At 44.6% G+C, this 27,948-nt stretch overlaps 1 protein-coding gene across 7 annotated transcripts in view; it reads right to left on the reverse strand.

Moving 5' to 3' along the window:
- Nucleotides 1-27,948, reverse strand: part of GOLIM4 (golgi integral membrane protein 4) — a 76,338-nt gene that overhangs the window by 35,963 nt on the left and 12,427 nt on the right. For 4 of the 7 annotated variants that reach the window (XM_053310037.1, XM_053310035.1, XM_053310034.1 and 1 more), the window contains exons 2-3: nt 1,860-1,934; nt 913-962 (exon numbers count right to left, since the gene is read on the reverse strand). In XM_053310037.1, coding sequence (XP_053166012.1) covers nt 913-962; nt 1,860-1,934 — 125 coding nt within the window. The other 3 variants (XM_053310038.1, XM_053310036.1, XM_053310040.1) reach the window with 3 other exon arrangements.

A 27,948-nucleotide genomic window follows, 5' to 3' on the forward strand; every position in this document is an offset into this window, starting at 1 on the left:
CTAGGTAACTGTGTTCCACAGAAGTAGAACAGCAAATATAACAATTTGTTTATTTACTTATTTATAAGCAATTAATTTTTCACAAAATATAATAAAACAAGCTGATAAAATAAAAACAAATTAAACAGTTTAAAATTAATTTCAGTTAAAAGCCTGTGAAAACAGGCACGTCTTGAGGGTCTTCCTAAAAGCAAACCGAGAAGGAGATACTCTTATTTCAACAGGTAGCACATTCCAGAGCCCTGGGGCAGCCACAGAGAAGGCCTGGTTCCAAATCGCCACCAAACGAGCTGGCAGCAACCATAACCAAGCCTCTCCAGGAGATTTTAAGAGGCGACAGGGTTCATGACAAAGAAGGCACGCCAACCAAAGCCCAGTCTGGACACACCTTACTGGCCCACGAGATTAGAAAGAGGAATGGCCACGGAGGACATCACCATGCCCTCCCAGCATGTCCCTTCATCGTGTGGGGGTGGACTGCTTATTGCACAGTCATGACTGTGTGATGCTATGGCCATTGGGAAACATGGCCATAGTGTGACACAAACACAACTGAGCAACTTTATGTATGGGCTGGCATTGTTTTAGACAACCACAGGAGTGTAAGCAGTGTAGAACTGCCTATGATACACTGCACATGTCAGCAACTGGGTTTTAATCAGGACTAACTTAGTATGGATCCTGCCCCTACATTTTTACAAATTAAGCTCGAGTGTCTCAGGATTATATTAAGACCCCCTCATACCCCACACAAAACAGGGGAAGGGACATATTAAAATTTACTTATAATTACGTAGCTTCTCCTTTTCCTTAATACCCCGAGGCATATTTAAAAGATGCAAGTATTCACAACTTTGGCAGCTAAATCTATGCACACAGGATAGTTGTCCAGGGATATTTCTGCTCACTTACCCTCCCTTTATTTAGGGTTTCTTGTGCTTCTAATTTATAAACAAGGAAGTCTGAAAAATAAAGGAGAAGAAAATGAAAAGAGGAAAAAAGAGGAATATTAACTTGATTTTATTAAAAAGAAAACAGCTACAGTCAGGGATTATGGGAATTGTAAGCCAACATCTGCAGGAGGGATGAAGTTGAGCAGCTCTGATCTAGACAGCAACCACACTCTTGGCATCATTTCCCAACCATCACCCTGCCTTTACCATCACTTCCCAACACCGACAGGTAAATGCAGAAATTTCCCACCCCCCTGGGTGCTGGTGGTTTCATAGAACCTTAGAGTTGGAAAGGATCATGCAAGTCTTCTAGTTCAACCCTCTAGGTGACCAGGTTTCACCTAGTGAGCCACCTCACCAGGCAGGTCCCATGCAACATTGATACCTCTTCTCTCTACCAATTTGTAAGCAGCCATATCTTCCTGGTGGAGCGTACGGAAGCATCAAGAGTACAGCTGACAGGTGTGGGGGGAATCCCAGGAGTACGGAGCGTTGCCCAAAAAGCACAGCTCCCTTTGGGAAGCACAGCGCGTTGGCAGCATAAGATGTATTTTTGTCCACTAGATGGCAGCAGAAAACCATTAAGCTCACAGGACCAAAACAAACAAGCAAAAACCTTCTGCTAGCCATGAAGCAGTGTTTGAAACAAGAATGCCTTTTGATGTTAGCATCCATGGATTGTTTCAAGCTGCAAGTGAAGATCCTGCTCCTCATTCGCTCTTTCTAGCAGGTACAGTGAATCACAACTTATTTCAATGAGCACCTTCTTTTTCAGAAGATTGCAGATAACCCTGAATGCAATCAGTTCTTGGATTAATTCTAGGAGTATGAACAAGGTTATTTGCTGTATCTGGATTTAACCCCAATAAGACCTTTGGAAAGTCAAATAAAATTTAAAGGTGTTACCTTCTTTTGCTTTCTTATGTTCAAGCCTCTCTTTCTGCAAAGACTTTTCTAATCTGGACCGGTGCTCATACACGACTGGGGGGAAAAGAGAGGAAAATATGCATGTTTTTTAAAAAGTGATTCAACAGGCAATAGAACAAATATATAAATACTCAAACGAATGTAGTACAGTGCGGCAATATAGATCCACATGGCGGGGGGCGGAGGACCCAAATAATGTGGTACAGAGCATAGGGTTCAGCTTTCTGAGTATAATGTTTCACAGCTTGAGGCCGGGCTACCAGTTGGACCACACTGAAAGGCAGAGCATACATATTAAACATAAAGAAATGTGCTTCTGAGCATGTGCAGAGTGCCTTCCCCTCACTGATGAGTAATCACAACCAGCAAGAGACAAGACTTTCAGTACAGAGGGCACAGATTCCAGGAAATACTGAGTCTAGCCTCTCTCTGGAGAGAGACCTGTTTGACCCCACAGACACCAGCAGTGGGATGCCGGAGCATATATGTGGACTTTCACTTTGTAAGAGATGGGGAAATGCCACCTAAAATGCTGAAATACTATTTCACAATTGCACAGATTGCTGCATGGTTTCAAGAGAAATGCTGGCAGCTTGTGAGCTTGCTAGTGTTTGCTTTTAAACTGGCTAAACTGCAAAAGGACGCCATCATTAAAAGCAAGGGTGGCCATGAATTGTGGTTAGGGATGATGGGAGTTGTAGTCCAACAACAGCTAGAGAGCTTCAGGCTGGCCACCCCTGATATATAGCTTATTTATTTTTGAGAGAATGAAATCTATACAAATGGAAGATTTTCCACCTTGCCTCCATAATCCAAGCAAGGGAATATAGAGTTACAACATTACAAACAGGCGAATCAGTAGATGTGAGACCTCAACAGTGGCCCCAAAGGGAAAGTAAATCTTGACAGACATCCAAAGGCAGTCAATACATGCCAAGTGAAATAGTAATAAATCAAGAAAGGTCTGGCTTATTTTCAGTCCGAATATAAATTCTTTCCATCCCTTAATTGGGGCAGGAGAACACAATGGAATGGCAAATTAAAAGTTCTGCTTCTCTTCCTTTCCTGCACAAAAAGTCACTAGGTGAGAAGACTGGATTGTTTTAAACGGAGGCAATTTAAATCATGATTTAAATCACCACAAAAGACAAACAAGACACACGTTTAAATCACAGATTTAAATCAAAACCTCCCATTCATTATTTAGATCAGGGCTTGACAAATTCCAGGTCCCAGGGAGCCACGGCACCTATAAATTTAAGCCTAGACTAGGCTTTTCAGGAGGAGTTAGAGTTGTTTCATAAAATATGTATTTGTCCCAGGCAGCTCTGCTTCTGTTTCAAGTATGTTGCTTGTAAAGCGGATAAAGAGAAGACCATTTACCCTCTCTCCTCCTCCACAATATCTGTCACTAAGTCTGATAATTTCTGTCAAGTCCAGCTTCTAAATTTTGGGGCTGGCTCCTAAATCCAAAGAAAATTTGCTAAGGCCTGATTTAGATACTTCCTTTTAAAAAAAATGCATATAAACAGGTGTTATAATCATGGAAATAAATGGTATACATTAAGTCTTGAATATTTAATGTCATCTTTTCATTATTTTATAAAATGATATGCAAGATATTGCTTATTTTGCAATAATGCAATGCCCTGATCATGTCATGGCATTAGAAATACATACACACAGGGCCGTAGCGGGACCGCCGGCGGCCCGTGTGTGGCGGCCGCCCCCGCTAACCCCGCCCCCGTGTCTGATGTCAGATGCGGGGGGCGTGGTCTGGCTCCCGAACCCTTGACCACTCCACTCCACAGAAAATGACACAGAACCGCGCAGCTCTCCCTGACGACTCTCAAGCAAGACAGGAGAGCAGCACGAGCAGTTGTTGCTGGAAGCACAGGCAGCTGCATCTCCTTTGGCGCCCACCCCCTCCCCACCGGCTCCTTAGGACGAGCTCTCTGCAAATGAGAATGTGCAACCGTATCCCCTTCCTTCTCCCAGCAGAAGGCTCTCAACTCAGAAATAGGGTGCCATTCTTAGAAGCATCTTCTATCCGCCCCCACTGACTGTATCTCGGACTGGGGGCACCCGTTACCACCACCTTGGCCAACTGCCAGGCGCCGCGAAGTTGTTGGGCTGCAATCATTCCTTATCAACCCCACATGTGCCTCCTATCTCCGAGTCGATCACGAGCAGCACTTTTCCCTCGGTGGAAATTGCTCATGATGTATCCCAGCAGCAGCCATCTCCCTGCCCCTTGTGACTCAGCCGCTCCTAGGAGGCATCTTTCCTGAGGTAACCAGCCGGCGGCGCTTCGCACTCCATATCTGCTCCCTCCTGCCTCCAATTCATGGAGTCAGGCTTCCCTGAACTCTTCACTCACTGCCGGACTGCAGCAGCAGCAACAGAAAGGCGCAGAGGGCCACGGGGCCGCTTTGGACGAACGCCATCATCTTCCCTCAGAAGAGCCACCGCCACTACTACACCGAAGAGACCCCGCAAGCCTCCTCTGCGTCCTAAACATGGGCGGCTTCCGATACCAGGAAAGGCTGAGCGCCACCCTCACCTCTTCCTCCACCCACCCCTTTGGACGCCGGGGAGGAAAGGGAGGGGGCTTGAGGCTCCCTTCGAGTTGCAATGCAGTTTAACTGCTGAGGGAGCCACGCAGCCCCTTTGGCAGTTAAACGAAGGCTGCTGCTGCTTTTGCAACGCAACTGCTGCGAAAGCAGCGCCAGTCTTTTAACTCCTGAAGGGGTCGCGCGGCTAGTTAGGCTGGCCCTGCGAATGCAGAGAAGAGCCGCCTTAGTTTAGCTCCCGAAGGGGCTGCACAGCCCCCGCTCGGGAGCTAAACTACCACCCCCGCCTCTGACGTCAGATGTCGGGGGGGGGGGTGTTGGGGCCGTGAAGCGCAGCCCCTGATTGGGCACAGCAAGGGTTCTTTGAACCCGTTCGCCCAATAGTGGCTCCGCCCCTGCATACACATCACACGGAAAAGCTCAAGATGTGTGTTTTTCAAAATCAAATTAGACCTGAGTTCAAATCCCTACTCAGCCATAAAACTCACTGGGTGACTCTGAGCCAGTCACTTCTCTCTCAGCCTAACCCACCTCACAGGGTTGTTGTAAGCAGGGTGGATTTGATTTAAATCAAACTGATTTAAATCACGATTTAAATCATGATTTAAATCACTAGCAGGGTGGATAAAAATAAAAAAAATCCGATTTAAATCAAAAAAATCCAATTTAAATTTAAAAAATCATTTTTTAATTTAAATCAGATTTTTTTTTATTTAAATCGGATTTTTTTTATTTTTATCCACCCTGCTAGTGATTTAAATCGTGATTTAAATCAGTTTGATTTAAATCAAATCCACCCTGGTTGTGAGGGTAAACATAACCACGTACACTGCTCTGGGCTCCATGGAGGAAGAGAGGGATATAAAAGTAAAGTAGAACTTGCAAGCGTGTTCTCTCTAATTTTTTCCATGTGCGAAATGAATTTTGTTCTGAGTGGCAGTATCAAGACAGTATGTGCGCACGTGTGTTCAGCATGGGGCCTTCCTGATTCAAGCTGAGTGGGATCTAAAGTTAACTGAGCGGACATTTAAAAATAGTGAGAGCACACATGTGCGCACACCTTAGAGGGAACACTGCTTCCAAATTGTTCAGTTCTTAAAATTTACATTAGTCTAAGGCAGGGCTGCACAACTCAAATGCCCTGGTGGGCTGGAACCAACCATGACAAGTTATTCGAGGGCTAAAGTCAATTTTCAGCTCATTGCTACATTGTAATTAATTATTACATATATTAATGAAAGCAGTTATTCTTGACTGTCTGACTTTCTAGGGCGCTGTTACTACAGGATATTCCTACCTGCAGGGAAGCAAAAAAGTCCCGGTGGGCCAGATCTGGTCCCCGGGCCTTATGTTGTACAGGCCAGGTCTAAGGATGCCATCCCATGCACATTTACCTGGGAGTAAGCCCCATTGAATACAATGGTGCTTTCTTCCAAATAAATACCCACTGGATTACACTACATGTTGTATAACCAGTTAATAGTTAATAGGCATATACTGAGCCACCTAATGGTGCAGTGGGGAAATGACTTGATTAGCAAGCCAGAGGTTGCCGGTTCAAATCCCCATGGGTATGTTTCATAGGAAGAGAGCTGGTCTTGTGCTAGCAAGCATGACTTGTCCCCTTAAGCTAAGCAGGATCCATCCTGGATGCATACGAAAGGGAGACTAGAAGTGTGAGCTCTGTAAGATATTCCCCTTAGGGGATGGAGCTGCTCTTAGAAGAGCATCTAGGCTCCAAGTTCCTTCCCTGGCATCTCCAAGATACGGCTGAGAGAGATTCCTGCCTGCAACCTTGGAGAAGCCGCTGCCAGTCTGTGAAGACAATACTGAGCGAGATGGACCTATAGTCTGACTCAGTATATGTCAGCTTCCTATGTACCTATATCGGGCAGGAGCAATATAGGAAAGATGCTGAAAGGCATCATCTCATACTGCACGGGAGGAGGCAATGGTAAACCCTTCCTGGATTCTACCAAAGACAACCACAGGGCTCTGTGGTCACCAGGAGTCGACACTGACCCGACGGCACACTTTACCTTTAGGCATATATTAGGAATAAAAAATCATCCAGATGGCTCAAAAGACGGCATCTATGGGGCCTTGCCAGCCTAGTCTCAGTATCACATCATAACAATGCAAGTATATGAACTATTGTGCTGTAAGACGAAGGACACAGATGGTTTCCCACACCTGCCCCTTCCCAGCTTCCAGGACCAAGACCCCACCAGCGAGAGGCCAGAGGCACTGAAGGGAAACCCAGCACCAGCCTAAGAAGCTCAAAAAGCAGAGAAAGCGAGGGCAGCAAGGTCAACGGATGAGTGGCTGGGAAGGTGCTATAACACTCGCACCTTTAAAAAATGTATTTTTAAAATTTAAAAAGCTTGATAGTCGGGGATCAATGAAGAACACCTCGATGGGCCACGGACAGGAAAAGGACTGTGCATAATTGCTCAACTTGTGGGATTCTCTGCCACAAGATGTGGTGACAGCCAACAACCTTTAAAGCTTTAAGAGGGGTTTGGAGCACTTCATGCAGGAGAGGTCTGTCAACGGCTACTAGTCGGAGGGCTGTAGGCCACCTCCAGCCTGAGAGCCAGGATGCCTCTGAGTACCAGTTGCAGGGGAGTAATAGCAGGAGAGAGGGCACGCCCTCAACTCCTGCCTGTGGGCTTCCCAGAGGCATCTGGTGGGCCACCGTGTGGAACAGGTTGCTGCACTAGATGGGCCTTGGGCCTGAAGCAGCAGAGCTGTTCTTATGGAAACATCACCAAGATCCTTGAGCCCTATTCAGACACGTTGGACGTGCATTCAGATGCCTATACACAGGCACACATTTGTGTGTGAATGACTGTACCACATTAATTTTCAAAGTGAACCTGGGTACAGGCCCTCTGAAATGCAGGATACATATAGGAAGTGTACTGCTGTACATGCGTTGGACATAACTAACATGTGAATAACTGCACTTGCAAACAGATCTGTACCCATGTATGCTGTTCACAGATTATATGACTATTGAGCCTAGCCTGTGAATAGAGGAGTTTGCTTCCACCAGGTCCTGTCCACTGCCCTATTATGAGAAGGTCTAGGGCCAAAGTAGGAATTGTTGTCCCTAGTCCTTGTTGGGATCGCCACCTCACCACACAGACTTGCAGACAGATCCGAAGCATCATCTACTTCAAATTAGGTCTATCTTAACAAGTACTATTCATTCCACTCACAAATGGCTTTTCTCTTTGTGTAAATAAAACAAGTTGTTCAAGTAAGAACTAATCGGCCTACTTTCCTTTCAGGACAATCTTGATTGATAATTACCATCCTCACAAGTTAGCCCACTTGTGCATCAAACATTCATGCATCCGGCATCTTGAATGTGGTGGATGACATCATTACAGACTATGCCCTTGAGCCATCCCTATGTGTCACTCACTACAACTGTACCAAATTTGGTTCAAATCAGTCAGGTGGTTCAAAAGTTACCCACATGCACCTCAAACGTTTATGCATCCACCATCTTGAATCAGGGTGGATGACATCATCACAAACTATGCCGTTGAGGTGTCCCTAAGTATCCCTGAAACTGAACCAAAGTTGGTTCATACTGGTTCAGGCATTGCAAAGTTGATGGGGGGAGGGAACACACACACACACACACACACACACACAAACACAGAGTCAGGTGATCTCATAAGCTTACTTTCATTAAGGAAAGTCAGCTAAAAAAGGCTACAATCATTTTTTAAAGTTTCTGTTCTAGTCTCTGGCTTGCTTACACAAGCAGCTAATGACAACTTTCTCCTAGTTTTCACAGGCAGACAGAGACTTCTTTTTAGATTCACAGTACTAGGGACTGGACCTGTAGTCCATGAACCAAGCCACAAATTTTGGTCATTGATACCATCTCAGCTGACAAATGCTTATAGTGAGTTTTGACAATGTTTACCCCCCGCCCCAGAGATGGAAAATATAGCATAGCTGCACTTTCAGCTTTCTCTGTGTTATCACCCCTTCCTTATCCCCCACTCCACCCCCAATTATGGTAAAATGGCAGTCATTTTTGAACAGTGGGAAGGGTTAAGGTAGGGTTAGCGTAACAATGAACAAGTAGTTGTACACGTCCCATGGAGTAATCTTTGCAGGACATGCTTGCCAACTGCCATGTCCATTCCTCTGACACCATCAATATTTTTATAGCAGCCTTTGTGTTTTGATTTAAGCTTTTAAAACACCATTGCAAATTCGCCACTGCCACTGGACCGATGGCCAGGAACCGCAATGGGCATCCATCCTCCCAGATGGTATTGACCACTGCAGCCAGCTACTGGGACTTTGCACATGCAAAGCTTGTTTTCTACCCCTGAGCTACAAGCTATCCTCTCTAAAACCCAAACAACAATAACCAAAATGATTTACTTAATGAGAATATTTATTCTGGATACAGTGCTGTGTGCACTGTTCAAAAATCAGGTTTCAGGAAGAGCAAAACAGCTGTCTTTTGACATTCACAGCCCATTGCATCACCGTAGTCTGAGCTTCAAAGTGTTATGGAGCTGTGAACTCTGAAACCCACAACGGTGACACTCTCCTTTCATGGCAGTTATTTAAAAAAATGATACAGATAGGAAAGAGGCAGAATCCTAAGTAAACTGCTATATATTTTAACTAAAAGGGAATTCTTCCAAGCTTAGTGTTGGCAATATATAGTTTTGTCAAGATGTTTTTATATTCATCCTGTTTTCTTTCTTTTTCTTTTTTTTTAGCAATTCCACTGTATAACCAGAATCTCCTTCTCCCAAAATTTTCCACTTGGCATAAGAAGCTCTTGAAAACCAAGGGCTTATTCATCCTTTCTGCATTCTTCCATTTCCTTTCAACAAGGGGTAGGCAAGCTGTTAGGCACTGAGAGTACTATTAGAAACTTGCATGTCCTATTAGAAAATATGCTCGGTAATGTGCATGCCAACCTATAGTACGCAGACACATTGATTGATTGATTGATTGATTGATTGCCCTTCCCAAAAAATGGCTCAGGGCGATTTACATCAAAACAAAAACAATTAAAAACAATTAACTGTTATGCAACCACGGCGGCTAGAATAGTATATGCACAGAAATGGAAAGACAATAAAATGCCCTCAAAAGAAGACTGGTTGATAAAAATTTTGGAATATGCTGAGAGGGCAAATCTTACAGCACTTATAAGGGATGAAAATTTGGAATGTTTCAAAGAAGACTGAGAACCATTTTTCCTTTACTTAAAGAACTATTTTTCTAATATGGACCTTTCAGCTGGGTTTGAAATATAGTAATAGCAGCATTTACATTTCCACATCTTTATTATGAAAATCCTATTGAAACTGCACAGCTTTGGACCAGGCAAGTTCATGGAGGACAGCTCTATCAGCGGCTATTAGCTCTGAAAGCCTCATTCAGAAGAAGCACACCTCCGATTGCCATGTCCTGGGAGCAAGCAACAAGGAATGGCTATCTCCCTCATCCGCTGCATAGAAGCTTCACTGGGGCATATGGCTGACCACCACTGCACACAGAAGGCACATTCTAGCAGAAATTGGTTACCAACACTCAAGTCAGTGGCCAACATGATGGGCAGCCCTTCATCAACATTAGGGTTTAAAACAATCTTTTACGGATTGACTTGCTGGGCCTCCAGTGCAACTTAAATGGCAGCCCCGATAGTGTCATGATGGGGCTGCTGTGGAATGATGGAAACCTCTTCCAGAAGCAGTGAAGCACGTTCTCCTTTCTTTGATGGAGAGCTGCCTGTCATGTTGGCCAGCGACTGACATCCAGACTAAAATACAGAGAAATCTTCTGAGTAGTCCTCTGGAAAGTAAGAAGTCCTTTAGGGCAGGGTTTCTTCAACCAGAAGTTTCTTCAGCTTCAATCCAGAAGTTGCTGAACTATGATTCCCATCATCCCCAGTTACAATAAATTGCTTTAGAGTAACTCCTAAGGAGTACTACTAACTTAGCCCATATATCAGCCAGTGAGCCAGGTCAAACATGCCTGAGTTTCATGCTATCACTGTCAAGGTTTAAAGTAATGTTCAAAGCCCTATTCACGTGTTATATAAGGCCAATACGGACTACAGCCACCTAATGGTGCAGTGGGGAATGACTTGACTAGAAAGCCAGAGGTTGCCAGTTCGAATCCCCGCTGGTATGTTTCCCAGACTATGGGAAACGCCTATATCGGGAAGCAGTGATACAGGAAGATGTTGACAGGCATCATCTCATGCTGCACGGGAGATGGCAATGGTAAACCCCTCCTGTATTCTACCAAAGACAACCACAGGGCTCTGTGGTTGCCAGAAGTTGACACCTACTCGATGGCACACTTTACTTTATGGATGATACCATCCCAACCCATATGATTAGGAAGGGGACACACCAAGAGCATGCCCACTGTGATGTCCTCCATGAATATTCCAACAACCTCCCAGAAGGTCTCTTTGTCGTGTGAGAGAAGCTGTTTACCCAAATACAGCCGCTAGATGCATTCCAATTATAAGTATTTGGAGTACATGTGGATGAACAGCCCCCACCCCAAGGGACATGCCAAAAGAGCATCTGGACATCTGCAGAGGACAGAAAACCCACATTCTCAGCGCATCTCACTCCTAATCAAGTAGGCAGGAACGTTACTGTCCAAGCTAGCCCCAAACTGGATATGCTCAGGTAGAGAGAAAATGGAAGCCTGCTGGCTAGCCCCACTCCTTAACCATGTGCCCTGCTCTCCCCAGATTCAGCATTTGTCTCAAAAGGTGAGCACTGAACTCAGAGAGACATTCTCCAAAACTCTCAATGCCCACGTTCTAAAATCATGTGTAGGAAGCATCCCCATGTTCAGTGCTGCCCTGCCCAGACTCACATTGGACTCAGGGTGTAGAGAGAGCATGGCTGAGGACTGCCTTTGTGCAGAACTAGCCAGCATGCTCCTGTTCCCCTTCTGTCTGGTTGCAATATACCCCAATTAATAAGGTTCTTATTTACCCAAATAAGGTTCTTGTGTTGCTGGATTGTGTGCAGAATGCTGGATCAGATGGGTCTTCTTTGCTCTAGCAAAGCAAGACCTTGAATTTTGGGGAACTTTTCAAGGGCGGACTACAAAGCATTTATTTTGCACCTTTGGTTGCAATGATGTTACACAGCACCATTCATCACATGTTATCTGACTGCGAGACAAATGCAGCCCTGTGGGAAAGTGGTCATCTGTAGGATCCAGACAGAGCAAGAAGATTTTTTTTACTCTATTTCTGCTTTCCTGGATAGCTTACATGGGGCACTGATGCACTGTAAAATTGCCCACGATGTGCAACCATGTCATAAATTATTGCTGGCAGCCATACAATGGCAGAAGAGAGACACAGTTGCTGACAAGAGGGCCAGAAATCTACAATATGACAGCAGGACAGAGACGCCCAGATTTAACATCAGGGTAGATAAAAATATATGAATGCATGAAAAAATGATGAGATTTGACCTTTTGCCTCCCTGTCTCCAGTCTCATTCAGCGGTCACATTTCATAAATCTAACCATGAGGACTGTAAACATACTTTTTTGCTTTTAAATGACAGCTGGGATTAGGATTGTCACATGACCTAGGAGGCCACATGGAAGCATGACTGGAAAACCACAGTAAGTCTGTGGACATAAGAAAACACATTTTTACACAACAGCATTCTATTACGCTAGAGTACTTGGCACAGATCTGTCCTAGTCTGCTAGGAACAAAGTTTTGCCTTAATATTCCGTTTTAAAAACAAGTACATTTTGGACGGGTAATCTTTCTCGAGTCTCTTCTTTCTTGATGAGACACCAGAACTGGTTTTCTAAGATGTTAGGAAGTAATCTAATCCTAACACTTACAATGCAATAATTAAACATTTCGGTGTTCTAGTGTTTTTCTTGGCTCTGACCTGGTCTCCAACAGATTGATGTCAAAGGACAAACCTCAGAGGGAGATGTGGTCACCATTATCGCAAAACCGTTAAACAAATTCCTCAAAGCAATATTGCTTACAAGTGCATTAAGTCAGATAGGTAACTTTTTGAAATAGTCCAAACCAGGGATTGTTATTAGGATTCATTTAATACTTTACACAGAGTTTTCACAACTTGTAAAACCAGCCCTCATTGTGACCAAAAAATGACTCCAAGGGGCAATACAGGAATGTATAAATATCACAAGCCCAAACCTCCCTTGGGTGTGTAGATAATGAAGCACAGTTCCTTGGGTGCAGGCCATTTTATTGATATGCATTGTACTGATTCAAAATGATAACATTATAACATTATATATATTCAATATTAACTACAGCAAGGTTTCTTAACCTTGGGCCCCCAGATGTTGGACTACAACCCCCATCATCCTCAGCCACAAAGGCCATGTCTGGGGATGATGGGAATTGTAATCCAACAACATCTGGGGGCCCAAGGTTAAGAAACCCTGAACTAAAGTATAAAGTCATATTAAGCCAATCCTCATGACCATATGGGGGTGGGCTGGGGGGGAGGCACATTTCAACCCTGTGTCTCCCAGACAACCCAAGCTCCTGGATGGGTTTAGTTACTCAACCCTCAAACAACTGGGCTACCGCACACTCCAGGAGGGGGAAAAACCCGAACTGGGTCCACCAGTAGCCCACAGTGCATTGCACAAGCAGTGAGAGGCAATCCTTAGTACAGCAAAAGCTCTCCTCTACCTGGCCCTGCTTTCCATCCAACTCTGTGGTTAAGATGGCCACTGGCAAAAGTGTACAACAGTGCAACAGATGACCAAACCAAAAGATAGGGCAGAATCCGTTTACATCCTACCTAACTTTTAACCTGGGTAACAGATCTGGACTACCCAGGTTTGGGACTGCTGGGTTGGGAGGATACCTGCTGTCCCAGAGAAACACAGGTTCCTGGATTAACCCGCCCCTATCCAGGAATCTGTGGTCAGATTCCTGAACAGGCTCATTGCTTATTTTATTTTATTTTTTTTATTTGAAGCATTTAATATACCGCCCACTCCAAAGACTCCGGGCAGTGTACAATGACATGTAAATAAGGTAACATTAAAAATTACACTCAAAAATTACATTAAAAATTGCAAACTAAAATAGATAATGGAAAGGAAATAGAGTAAACTACAAGGCAAATGCCTGGTGGAAAAGAAAGGTCTTCAGTAAGGATTTAAAGACCAGTAAAGAGGGGGCTAAATGTATCTGAAGGGGGAGAGAATTCCAAAGAAGTGGGGCAGCATGACCTTTGGGCATGCTTTTTCAATATTGTTCTATGCATCTGGAGCCATTGCAGAAGTAAGGCTGCTATCCTATGCACAGTTTCCTGAGAATAAACACCGCTGAACACAGAAGGACTTATTATTTCCTTCCACTCTTGGTTCTTTGGATCCAACCTTATTATCTGGTCCATGGCAAAAGGAAACAAACAAAAATGATAGAAAAGAATGTTACTTGATCCTGAGTTGTCATATGGATTCCCCACTTTGAATTCTCACAAGAACTACATGTTTGAAATACACCATTCTTTCTTTAATCATAACCACTGGATTTAGAGAAGAGCTACCTGTCTCTGAATTATGTACGTGTTCATTATTGCTGTGTACATTAGCAGGGTGCTCCATAACCTGATTTATGGAGAAGCTATTTTCCTTCCTATGTAATCATTCCAGGCAAATGTAAAAGCCATGAAACCAATCTTGTCAGTCTCCCTTTTCATGAGATTATACTCAGTTTGATATTTAATTTCCATAACAAAAAATGGAGACATTTATTAGCGATGGTAAGCACTCTCCATCCTAGGGAAAATGGCCCAAATCACAGATTTTTATTCTCCCACCAGACAGAAAAATTTTATGAGAAGTCACCCCAATGAAGCAACATATTTGAAATAGAATCACATGAAAGGTCTATGATGCTGACTGCTACTTTTGGCATATACTGAAGCTGTTCTTACAAATCAGCCAAAACTGGGCTAAGGAAGCCAAGCCTGGTCTTGACTGATCATAAGAACTACAGAGATTGCACCCAATCCCAGCGGTGTTTCGGCAGCAAATCCGCCAAAGAGTCCAGACTCGTAAATGGGGTTAAGGGAACAAGTGCTCCTTTAGGCCCATTTTCCCGATTGTCAGCTGGGGCTGGGAGAATACAGGGCTCCCACCTGTCCTCGGGAAGATACCCAGAATGCACCACACACTCATGAAGTGCATCATGGGATTTTTCGGGGGGCAGGATGAGACGTCGTGGCCCTCAACCCTCTGTGCTGCTTGGGGCAGTGGAGGATCATCTGGTTACACGATCTGTGCACCCAGCTTTTTCGACAGGTCGTCTGTGGGGAAAGTAAGGTTAACAAACCTTCCTCCCTGCCTGCCCGTCAAGCCCTTCTCACGGATCGTGAGCAGGGGCTCTATATCATCTTACCAAGCCCAAGGAAGGTCCACTACTGAACTTGTATTTTACAGAGAACCAGAGCAGTAGCCTCCCAGAGGAAAACCTCCATGACTGCATTCCAAGACTGCTAGAGGGAGGGAGTTCGGACAGAAAGTGGCAAGCTGAAAATATGTGGAGGGACAAGGCGAACGACAGAAGAAAAACAATTATATGCAGGATAATTGTCTTCAGGATTTCCAAACAGTTTTTGCTTATTGTTTGTTTTTGGGGTTTTTAAACCACTCATCTGACTTTTACATTCAACACAGCTTACAAAATTTCATAAAGAGAACTAATGCTATACAAATTACTAAGAACATACAGGTAAGTATACATAAAGTGTTCTTATATTCTTAAAGAATAAAATCTATTTTTAAAAATCCAACATCGATTAAAAACAACAACCAGAAATACTTTGTATATGGGGCTGGGGTCACAGTTCAGTGGTAGAACATCTACTTTGCATGCAGAACGTCCCTGGTTCAATCCCTAGCATCTCCAGGTAGGGCTCTGAAACTGTTTGTTCAATGCTTGTTCAAATAGCAATGTCCTGCTTCGCAGCCCCAAACAGCCTTGCAAAGGACCACATTCCAAGGTTCTAGGAGTATGCTTCCAGGTTCAGAAGTCCATCAGGAGCAGCCATCTGTGAATCACAGCTTCCATGACAGGAACAATCTGGTACTGAAACTCCCAGCAAGACTAGAGAGGAGTTTCCTGCTCACTGCACCCCTAAGGCAGGTTTCTATGGCAAAGAAAAGAACTATAAATCTATGCCCTCAATAAGGATCCAGAAGCAAATGGGTTCCAAGGTATGGTAAGCTCCAGAAAGCTATTGATGGGTTCCTGCCTCCTAAAACTGTCATTCAGAGAAATAACTTTGCAGGTGAGCTGATGCCCAAGTTTCTGGAAGGGATCTTCCAGAAGGGATCTTCAGACTCTTATGTAATATTTGGACTCTCCTGAGCATCTAACTCACATCTCTCTCTCGTCTCCTGATCCTTTGGTGTGTCAAGCGTAACAGCTAGGATGGGGAGGAAAGAGGTCTGACCGTATTCTACAAAGCATCTGCCCATATCTACAAAGGCTCATTTTAACATCTAGAGTGGAAAGCACTCCATTAGACATGCTTCCGGTCTACAGTGTTAAAACAAGGAAGGATCATCTAGGCTAAAACACTGACAATTTTTCATGGACATGTCAATACTTTAAGATTTCTAATGCTTGTAATTAGTAATGATAGTCTACACAGGGAGCTAAACTACAAGGACCGTCCAATAATTAATGTGTTAATTGGCTCTTTCCAGGGATAAAATTAAGCTGATGGAAATCAGGAACCAATCTAGGCTGTTTTGATGGAACAAATAAATGTTTTCGAGTGTTTCGGCCATAGGGAACAATGGGGAAACTCGAAACACCCCATTGTTCCCCACGGGTAGCTCCTTGAGACACTGAAATGGGTGGTGTGGTAGGGCATGATGTGGTTTTCCCAAAAACCCAAGGGGGGAGTTCAGGAAAGGTTACAAATACCTTGTATTCGTGCTGAACTAGACTCCATAGTTACTGCAGAGTCGATCGTAGAGGTGCCCAGCAACCCCTCTTGTAGGATTGAATTGGATCACTTTCAGTATGTTACTTCTGAGGATGTGAAGAAACGGCTTCAGACTGTATGCCCCACGACCTGCTCTCCTGACCCTTGCCCAACTTGGCTTATTTCATCTGGTAGTCATATTATCAGAGAAGGTCTGGTAAATAGCATAAATGCTTCTCTGAGGGAGGGCAGGATGCCTTTGTCTTAAGGAGGCTATTATTAGACCTTATTTGAAGAAACCTGCCTTGGATCCCTCAGAGTTAGCTAATTACAGGCCTATCTCTAACCTTCCTTGGTTGGGCAAGGTGACTGAGCAAGTGGTTGCTTCTCAGCTCCAGGCAGTTTTAGATGACACAGATTATTTAGATCCTTTCCAAACTGGCTTTTGGGTGGACTATGGGGTTGAGACTGCCTTGGTTGGCCTGATAGATGATCTCCAATTGGCGATCGACAGAGGGAGTGCGACTCTGCTGATCCTTTTGGATCTCTTGGCAGCTTTCGACACCATGACCATGATATCCTGCTGGGTCACTTGAAGGAGGGGGGATTGGGTGGCACTGTTTTACAGTGGTTCCGTTCCTACTGCTCTGGCAGCTTCCAGATGGTGTCACTTGGAGACTGCTGTTCTGAAAAGCGAGAGCTAAAGTGTGGGGTTCCACAAGGCTCCATACTGTCTCCAATGCTTTTTAACATCTACATGAAACCACTCGGAGAGATCATCAGGAAATTTGGTCTGGGATGTTATCAATATGCTAATGACACCCAGATCTATTTCTCCATACCAACTTCATCAGAAAATGGCATGACCCCGCTAAGTGCCTGCCTGGAGGTGATATTGGGCTGGATGAGGGATAACATGCTGAAGCTGAATCCAAACAAGATGGAGGTACTGTCTGTAGGGGGTCAGCATCTGAGAGATGGTTTAGATTTGCCTATTCTGGATGGGGTTACACTCCCCCTAAAAGATCAGGTTACAAACTGGAAGTGCTCCTGGATCCCAAACTCTCCCTGGTTTCTCAGGTTGAGGCTGTGGCCAGGAGTGCTTTTTATCAGCTTCGGCTGCTATACCAGATACATCCATTTCTGAAAACCAATGACCTTAAGATGCTGGTACGTGGGGCTGCATTTGTATGTAGTCTGGAAACTACAATTGGTACAGAATGCGGCAGCCACATTGGTCTCTGGGACAACACAAAGGGACCATATAACACCATTTTTGAAAGGACTGCACTGGCTGCCGATATGTTTCTGAATGAAAAACAAAGTGCTGGTTATTACCTATAAAGCCCTTAACGGCTTAGGTCCAGGGTACTTAAGAGAGAACCTTCTCTGTAGTGAACCCTGTCACCTATTAAGATCACCTGGAGAGGTCTGGTTAGGGTTGCTGCCAACTCATTTGGTGGCAGCTCAGGACGGGGCCATCTCTGTGGCTGCCCCAGGGCTTTGGAACGTGCTCCCTGATGAAATAAGAGCATCTCCTTCTCTGTTTGTTTTTAGGAGGACCCTGAAGATGTACCTATTTTCCTAGGCTTTTAATTGAAATCTAATATTTTAAAATTTTAATGGGTTCTACCTAATGTGATTTTTATCTGTTTTATGAATTTTAAATGTTTTTAAAATGTAAACTGCTTTGGGCACTTTTGTTAAAAGCAGTATATAAATATTTTGTTGTTATATTTTATATTATGTTTTAATCTGTACACTGCCTAGAGATTTCTATATTAGGCAGTACAGAAATTCAATAAATAAATAAATAAATAAATAAATAAATAACCCACTTGCCCATTTCTTTTGTGGGTTGGGTGGTAGGTAGCACCCACCATGCCCTACCACACAAACCACTTTGGTGTCTTTAGGAGCTATCCATGGGGAATAATGGGGTGTTTCAATTTTCCCCATTGTTCCCTATGGCCCTAAGAAGCTGCACTCACAGAATGATTGCACCCAAGTTTTGCAATGCATTTTGCCACCCTGCTTTGAAAAACACTACAGAATCACACAGTACAAGGGAATCTGTTCCTCCCAACACAGAACACACATTTCAAACACAGTGCCTGCACTGCAGTAACATAATTGGCACAAGTCGCTCTCTCACACACAGTTATGACTCCTTACTTCCTAGCATTGCAGCAGCTGCCACAACAGCACCCTAACTCAGCAGCAAGCATAGCTGTACGCTCAACTGGAGCAACTTCAGTCAGATTTCTACTGAGTATACCTTGCAGTGCAGATTGCAGAATAGCAGTGAGTGAAGCACACGTTAGTCTCAAGGACAGATATATTTTATATTTATATCCCGCTCTTCCTCCAAGGAGCCCAGAGCGATGTACTACATACTTAGATTTCTCCTCGCAACAATCCTGTGAAGTAGGTTAGGCTGAGAAAGAACACGACTGGGCCAGAGTCACCCAGCAAGTATCATGGCTGAATGGTGATTTGAACTCGGGCCTCCCCGGTCCTAGTCCAGCACACAGCAATCACTAAGATCTCTCTCTCTCTCTCTCTCTCTCTCTCTCTCTCTCTCTCTCTCTCTCTCTCTCACACACACACACACACACACACACACACACACACCCTGCCAGGGTCCATTTCTCTCCACAACACTAAGGCTATTCACACAATGGGAGAACCACCGGGTTCGGCTGCGAGCCTGGTGGTTCTTAAGCGGGTCACCTGCTTAAGTAGCCCAGTGCTTAAACTGGGTTTGCGGAGCGAGTGCTCTGCAAACCCGGTTTTTGCAATCGTGAGTTGCTGCGGCATGGCTCCTCGATGCAGCAACTCATGAGTAGACCCCCGACCGGGAGGCTCAAAAGCAGGGGTATCTCCAGCATGCCCTGCACGCTCGCGCAGGGCATGCTGGAGCTTCCAGGGGCCGCACGGCCCCCGAACTCCCCAGCCCCCACCGGCTCCATGACGGAGCCAGCAGTCGTGTAGATGGCTGCTGCAGCCGCCCGGAGCAGACTGACTACTCGTCTGCGGGGACAGCAGGCTAAGCCCGCTCTTCCCGCAAACCCTCCCCAGGCGGCTCCCACTGATTGTGGGAACCACCTCACTATCTCACAAATAAAACAAACCATAATTCAAGGAAGTATGGCACCCAGGTTCTGCCTTTGTCAATCTGAGATCCAGCAAGACCAGATAGTTATATCAGCAATAACAAAGCATATTATACTCAGTGCTGATAGTCAAGTCAAGTCAAGTTTTATTTACGGTCCTAGACCAAACAATCCATGCATGCAAACAGCAGAACAATTTATAGAAAACTCTATAGGTTCTCATTATACATCTTAAAAGCAATATAACAAAATTTGGCTACGGAGTTAAAATTTAAAACATTTTCATCAGAAAGTAAGAATTTAACAAGTTGTTCAGCAGATCGATCTGTCTGTTTACAGACCAGAGGTAAAATTAAGTGCTCCCTTGGTTGCCTATGTAATTTACAGGATAATAGAATATGCTCAATAGATTCTATTTCCCCACTGCCGCATCTGCAGAAGCGTTCTTCCAGGGGAACACCATTGTATCTCCCGGCTAATAGTGCAGAGGGAAAAGAATTTGTTCTTGCCCTTGTAAATGCCCACCGGAATTTGCTGAGTGTAATATGGGACAAATAATTTGCTGGTGAAAGATCCCATCTAGTTCTTACTCCTTTATAGAATTCTGTCAAAGAGGCCCGGTTATTTTGCAATTCAATATCTGTCAAACGCTGTTTTACTATTCTTTTCGCATTTGACAAGTCTAACTCCAGCAGTTGTTCAGGGTCTAATCCTAGAGCAGCAAGCTTTTTACTGACTACAGTGCATCACTGCGGTTGTGGGTTTAACGATGGAAACTGAGGAATTAGGCCCACCGGGCGTAGGTGGACTCTCAACCAAAAGTAAATGATTAAAAGCCAGGCACGAGATTCGATCTTTATGAGGCCGGCCTCCATGCGCAGTGTTACATTTGAGGTGCATCTTGTAGTCCCAAAGATAGCTCTCAAAAAGCCGGATTGAATTCTTTCTAGCATGTCAAAGTTTGCATAAGGTCCCAGTTGGATCCCATATAAGAGCTGAGGGATAGCCTTTGCTGAATACAGTTTTAAAGCCGCAGGAATGAAACCTGCTCCCTGCGTTCTGAAAAATCTGTTAATTGCCACCACACTGCATTTTGCTGAGTCAGCTACCATTCTCATATGTGCCGCTTTCCCAGCATTTTGTTGAAAAACCACCCCAAGATATTTTATTTGATTGACCTGTTCTAATTTGTGTCCATCCAAGGTCCATATAAATATCCTTGGTTTATTTTTAAAGCACATAATTTTAGATTTATTATAATTGATCGTCAAGTGTTCCTCTTGGCAATAAGATGTTAGAACATCTAAAGCTCTTTTGAGCCCGACCCTGGTTTGAGATAAAATAACCGCGTCATCCGCGTACATCAGGATCAGGATCTTTTTGTTGGCTAATTTAGGTGCGTGGATATCAACATTTTGCAGCCGATTAATCAGATTGTTAATGTACAGATTGAATAAATAAGGGGCCAACACACACCCTTGCCGCACACCTTTCTCTGTTGGAATTGAATTGGTGAAATTGCCGGCAGTGTCTAAACGTACTCTTAAAGAGGAGTTATCTTGGAGCTTGATGAGCAATAATAAAAGCCTTTGATCTATAGATGTACTAGACAATTTAGTCCATAGTAGACTCCTTGAAATTGAGTCAAAGGCCATTTTAAGGTCCACGAAAGCGGCGAACAGTGGTCCTTTATGGACCCTAACTTGTTTGTCCACAAGTTGTTGTAAAATTAAGCAATGGTCCATAACCGATCTATTCGGTCTAAAACCTGCTTGCTCATCATGGATTATATGCTCCTGCTCCATCCAAGAGCAAAGTTTTACACACAGATGTTTGGCGTACAATTAACTTATTATATTCAAAAGGCTAATTGGCCTGTAGTTAAAGGGATCCTCCCTATTGCCTCTTTTATAGATCGGGACCACCATGGCTGAGCCCCACTCCTGAGGGAATTGTGCAGTTTGGTCTATATAGGTGAACAAAAGAGCCAGTGCTGGGGCCCACCAGTCTATATGAGCCTTTAATAGTTCTGGAGGGATGTAATCGTTCCCGGGTGCTTTTCCACCCTTCAGCTGCATAATTAGTTGTTCCACCTCATAGGTGGAGACCGTAGGCCAGGAAGGTAAAGTATCTATATGTAGGTCAATCTGGGGTTTAAATGTGTGGTTGCTATAAAGTTTCCGAAAATGTGATTCCCATAATTCAGGGGCAATTGGACAGGCCTGTTCAGAGTTTACCTTATTTTGGGATAATGAAATCAGCCTCCAAAAATTTGTTAAATCATTTTTCCTAGCTGCTTCTATCAAAGATAGCCATTCCTTTTGAGTTGCAATCAATTTCTTAGTTCTAAGAAGAACTTTATACTCCTTTTTCTTTTTAGTGCTGATAAAGGAAAACCACAAAACCAAACCTTCCTTCCTCCTCTCCTGATGTTTCCTCTCCTTCAAGAGAGGCACACTAAGGGCTCTCTTTACTTCCCAGTCCCTTTGAATACATTTTTAAATTCCCTCCTTATGTGTTCCCCATTCCTTCCTCCCTCCCCCCAGCCAAATGGGGCACAGTTGCCCATGACAACACTTGTTTTGTATAACAAACCAACCAATCAGTCTGGAGATTGCAAGCTAATCAGAAGCCAGTGGCAGAAAACCAACCAGCAAGGGAAAAAGAGGCCTCTATAATGGCACCTGAAAAGTCAAAACATTTCGACTGCAATGGGGTTCTTCTGCTCTGAGCTCAAAACAGGCCCTTTAATTAAAGGGCCTCAAAACAGCCCATTTCAAGTCAAAACTGTTCGACTTCGAAACACGCTAAACATCCCTAAATCAATCCCTTTGGTATTTAACCAGAAGCACTTAAAAAGTCCTTTAAAAGAAAGCCTGTCTTGCTAAACAAATGAGATACACATTGCTGTGCTCTTCTAATATAGTAAAATTATCAGCTTCGGCACAGCAATCAGCTTTTCTTATTGACCACCTAATATCACTGCAAGCAACACTGCTTTGCATACAGAAGGTCCCAGGTTCAGTCCTTGGCATCTCCTGGTAGGGCTGGGAGAGACTCCTGCCTAAAACCTTGGAGAGCCATTGCAGTCTGTGTAGACAATACTGAGCTTGATGGACCAAGAGTCTGACTCAGTTACACGCAGCTTCCTGTGTTCCTATGCTTGTGGACTCCATTTTGTTCATTGCCAGAACCAGGAAGTGCCACCTCCACGTGATCTGGCTGTCTGCTTCATAAAGCTCCTATGAGGGACTTGACTCAGGTCTAGGAAAGTAGTAGCTGAAGAAAAACACATGCAATTATTAATCATCACTTTGCACTTCAAAAATACTAGAGGCCTGTTCACGTGGCCATTTGGGGACTGGAGAGTTAGAGCACTCTTACCCAAACAGCAGCACACAATCAGAACTGTTTGGGTCAGCAAACCCAGGAAACACACAATTAAGTCAGGTGAGGCGTCCATTGTTGAAATTGGGAGCTGCAAGCATGGAAATCCTCTGAAGGCCTAGCAGGCCTTCCCAGCATGCTTTGCATCCCCAGCACACTGAAGCTTCATGATGTCACCAGTTGCCCTCTGACTAGCCATTAAGGAGCAGGATGCAGACCCAGCCCTGCTGAAGCTGCTCTAGCATCATAGAGTGCGCACTGCAGAGTGGCACATCCATGAACAGCAGCCCCTGTAGCCACAGCCACAGTATCTATTGTTTCTGAGCCAGCTGTGTCCTGATGACTGGATAGAAAAGATAAGTGGAGCAAGAAAAATGAGAGTAGGAGAGATTTCCTCTTCTCCTACCTTGGTTAAGAGCAGGGTATAATGGTGGGTTACCTGCTTTGAGCTTGATTGGAGGGGTCTAACAATCATGCAAAACAGGGTAACCCAGCTCCAACTCCAATTTTAATGGTTGTGTGAACAGGCCTTAGATGTTGCACACTGTAAGTTAAGAAGAAAAGCCCCTGTCCAGAGGGTTGTAAACTAAAATAAAGATCATTTTAACACTAGAAAACAAAGTGGTGGACAAAACAGTTATAAGCATGAAAAGTAGTGGCAGAAAAATACAATTCTTTTGGGAAAGTAAAGGGGTGGAACTTTCTTTACAGGGATTTATGTTGCAAGTTAACCTGCACAGATTGCAAGTTAAGAGCTCCTTTCCACTGGTTTTATTTCTGGCTGCTTGCTTTCTTCTTGCCCCTCTATCACCCCCCCCACACACACACACTTTTATTTGTAAGACGATGCGGCAACTGTCTAGACCTTCTATGCTATCGCATTTCCTGGAGCTGGTTTGGGTGTGCATGGTTTTTAATCCTTCCTCAGTTCCAGAGTAATTCCTATTTAAAGACTTTCAGCAGGCTGAGCTAACATTCCTGCCCTTCCAAAATTACATCAGTATCCATTTCACACAAAAAACCAACTGCGCCTTAGGTCAAGCTTGTAATGGAGAAAGTATAGGTAACTATTTATAGATTTTGCCACAAACTGGCACTCAGTTATACATGCTTTAAAGTCAACCTCCTAAGTAGGAAGAAGTCTATACAATGGCACTGGTATCCTTTAATTCCTTTCTGAATGAACCCATTTTTAAAACTTAAATGGAAAGAAACTATTTTCTCTCTTGTGCCTAACATGTTCTGAAAAGCATATAGTTAGTAAGGGCATGTAAACATACCCTTTGTTTTAAAAGCATGGAGGTAAATTTGCTGTTTTGGAAACAGATGCACTTTCTGTTCTGAGGCAAACCTTAACACAGGGAGCCCTTTCTCACGTGTAGTGAGAAAGGGCAAGAGGGCTAGCAGAGAGGAAGCCTTAAAGAGATTACCACCCCGCAGACGACCAAGGCTCCCTCTTTGGCGGGCAGTGCCAGGATGTACCGCCACCCCCGAGTTCCCAAAATGCATTGCATGAATATGCAGTGCATTATGGGGATTCCCCCCACCCGAAGCTGCACAGGTTCCTCACAAGCAGCCACGGCTGGCAGATAATCACAGAAATGGGGTTAGGAGAATGCTTGCTCTCCCAACCTTGTTTTAGAGGGTGGCTGCCTAGGCGGGTTTGCCACTGGGATCAGGCCCGATCCTGACAATACACATGTGCAGGCAAAACCAGGCTGGGCTTCCTTAGCCTGGATTTGCCTGCGTGTGTGGGTAGCTTTTCCTCCTACCTTGCTTCCACACAATCCCTTCTACCCAGGTTTTCCTCCTACCTTGCTTCCACACAACCAACAACAACACAGCTCCCAAACCTGGGTGGAACAGTTTTTGATTTTGTGAATGACCTCGTAAAGTGGCATCTTAAAAAGCAAGAAGAGACCTGGAAAATGGCGTGAAGGGCAGGACTGACAGCTGAGCAGCATTTGATTTGCTGGTATGCGTGCTTGTTATACAAGTTGAGAAACCAAAAGGAGACCGAGCTCACCTCAGGGGTGAATTGCCAATTGTGGCTTCTCTGTTTTATTGCAGTGGTTTGCATTTTTAGGATACCGTACCGTTAGGTTTATTAGGTGTAGAGCCAGCTGAAGAAAGGCAGAGTATAAAGAGACACAGGAAGCGGCAGTGGATGAACTTTGGCCCGGGCCACTGTTCTTTGCAGTAAAGCCCAGGGACCAATGGCAGCCCCCATCAACCCTAGAGAGCTCTTCTCACGATCCATGAGAAGAGCTCGTGGGTGGTCTGTGGGGAAGGAGGGTAAAACATACCTTCCCCGCAGATGATTGGCTTGAAGTCCCCGGGTGAGTGGATCGCCGGCCCAGATGAGCAGCGGCTTCTGCTGCAGCTCCCAGGGTCAGGGTGCCGGGACACGCCGCCACAATGCACTTCCATGCATCAACCCCCCGAGCCCCCAAAATGCACTGCACAAGTGCATGCTGCATTACTCGGACCCCCCCTCCCTCCCCCCCAGTGCGCCACTTGCGATTTAAAAAACTGAGGTTACAGAAGCGCTTTAACTGGGTAACTCAATTGGCGGGTTTGCCACCATGTAGCCACCTGGATTGAGCCTGATCTCGGTGGTGCACACGAGGATGTAAAACCAGGCCGGGGTCCCTTCGCCCAGGTTTGCATGCTCGTGTGAACAGCCTCTAAGCGTGGCTCCCCGACTATTTTTTAAAATTTATTTTATATCCCACTCTTCCTCCAAGGAGCCCAGAGCGGTGTACTATATACTTAGGTTTCTCCTCACAACAACCCTGAGAAGTAGGTTAGGCTGAGAGAGAGAAGTGACTGGCCCAGAGCCACCCAGCAAATATCATGGCTGAATGGGGATTTGAACTCGGGTCTCCTACTTGCTTACTGGGCCGTGTGAAGCTTCAGCCCAAGCTGAAGACTCTCTGCACAGCCCCCCTGGCACCATGTGGTGATGGCCATTCCCATTGTGCAATGCTGTGCTGGGCCCAGTGGCAGGAGACGCCTTTAAAGGAAACAGAGCCCTCTCAAGCCCCTGCACCATCTTGGAAGGTGTGCACAGAGTGCTGGGAAGTGTAGCCCTTCCCGGCGCTTTACTCCTAGCGCTCTAAAGAGAGGGCTCCGTCTCCTCATAAGGGCCCTCCCAGCACTAAGAAAAGCTCAGCACAGTGGGAAATGACTCTCGCATTGAAGGCTTTTTGCCCAAGTGGCCCCCGCTTGAAAAACCATGAAGATCACTGACTTAGGCTGAGTGGCTATGCTGGACTGCTGCTGTTACTTGGATTCTTGTTCTCAGTGAATAGTATTTTACCTTTGCCTCCTTCTGGATACAACACTTCTGTCTGTCTTTTGCATTGTGTCTTTTTGACTTTTGCATTCTCACCACTACTGTTAGTTTGGGCTATTTCAAACTGCAAAAGAGCTCCAGAGGGATGTGAAACTTGAAAGGGTAAATATTTGTAGAGCTGCATTTTTAGGACAAGCCAACAGGTGCCCTCAAAAAAAAAAAAAAGTTTAAAAAGAAAGCTGAAAGTACACCCTGCAGCAAGAGTCTCTATTACTTGATTCCAGAACAGCAGCTGTTCTGTTAGGCTCTTGCTAACTGTGGTAGAACAATATTTTACCTATATTTGTTTGAAGGAAAGAAAGGTATTTGATACAAAAGGTAACAGTATCCTATTATACGTGACCCCAGACTGTGAGGTTATTCACATAATCAAAGAACTATGTTCTATCTGGGCTTGGGAGCTGTGTGTGCCCCCAATTTTGGGCTATGTGGAAGCAATGTAGGAGGAAAACCTGGGTAGCTTTTCCTCCTACCTACCTGATATAGAGACATCCATGTCAGGCTGTACAGAAATATGATAAATAAAATAATAAATAAATAATAATACCTTGCTTCCACACAACTGAAAATTGGGAGCACTCACAGCTTCCAAACCCAGGTAGAACACAGTTTTTGATTGTGTGCATGGCCTCTGTGTATTAAACCTTATAAAATGGTTTAAATGGATAGATTTCTGTCTTGCATGAAATATTTTCTCTTTTAACTAGAATCCCTCTGGATCACCAATGTATTTTCAATTAACAAAGCAAAAGTACATATTCAAGATCTCTTCACAATAAAGACAGAACGAATCAGTGAGGTCATTCACACAATCCATAACAGTAAGCTGTTCACATGCACAGCCTAACCCAGGTTAGGGCATGCCAGCCTGAGTAGGCTGTGTGTATGAAGCACTGGGAGCGAGGTCGCTCCTGAAACTACCCCCGTGCAAAACCCCACTTACTAACCTGGCATTTAGCCAGGTTAAATGTGGTTCGCTTAACCTCAGTTTGCTTAACCCCAGCCGGCAATCATCTGGGCAATCACCGCCAGGTTAAATGGTTTCCCTTGGCGCACCACCATTTCCGCCAGTGAATCGGGTGGAAGGAGCAGCTGTGCCGGCTGGAAGAAGCTGGTTTAATGAAAGCAGCCGCTGTGCTCATGCCGTGGGGTACCTGGGATGTGGGGGGAGTCCTCCCACTCTACCTTCTGTTCATTCTTGATTTTAAAATTCTCTGTAGACTATATGAATTCGGCAATTCCAAGCAAATCAAGAATTAGGTAATGAGAGCAGAATTTTGCACATTTATTTTATGTATACCCCACCTTTATTCCATTATGAAATCCAGGTAGAATACAAGGGGGGTTGGCAGGTAGTCTCCCATCCAGGCACTGACAAGACTCAGACCTGCTTAGCTTCAGCAAGGTTGCCTTACCATGTAGTTTCAAACCACAGGCCTGGCCATTTTTATACCATTTACGGCTGTGAAGCTAGGCTTGAAAGTGGACAAAGGCTTGGCAAAGTCCCAGAATCCCCAAATCCCTATTAAAAACAGAAGTGGGCTGAGCAATAGCCTGGGTAGGTTTCCGTGCCCACCACAGCTCTTTGTTCCTCCCCCTAACTGGCTGATGAAGACTATACAAAACAGGCAACTTTGCTTTATTTGC

This window comes from Hemicordylus capensis, chromosome 3 (assembly GCF_027244095.1).
Source record: "Hemicordylus capensis ecotype Gifberg chromosome 3, rHemCap1.1.pri, whole genome shotgun sequence".
In the NCBI taxonomy this organism is placed as follows: domain Eukaryota; kingdom Metazoa; phylum Chordata; class Lepidosauria; order Squamata; family Cordylidae; genus Hemicordylus; species Hemicordylus capensis.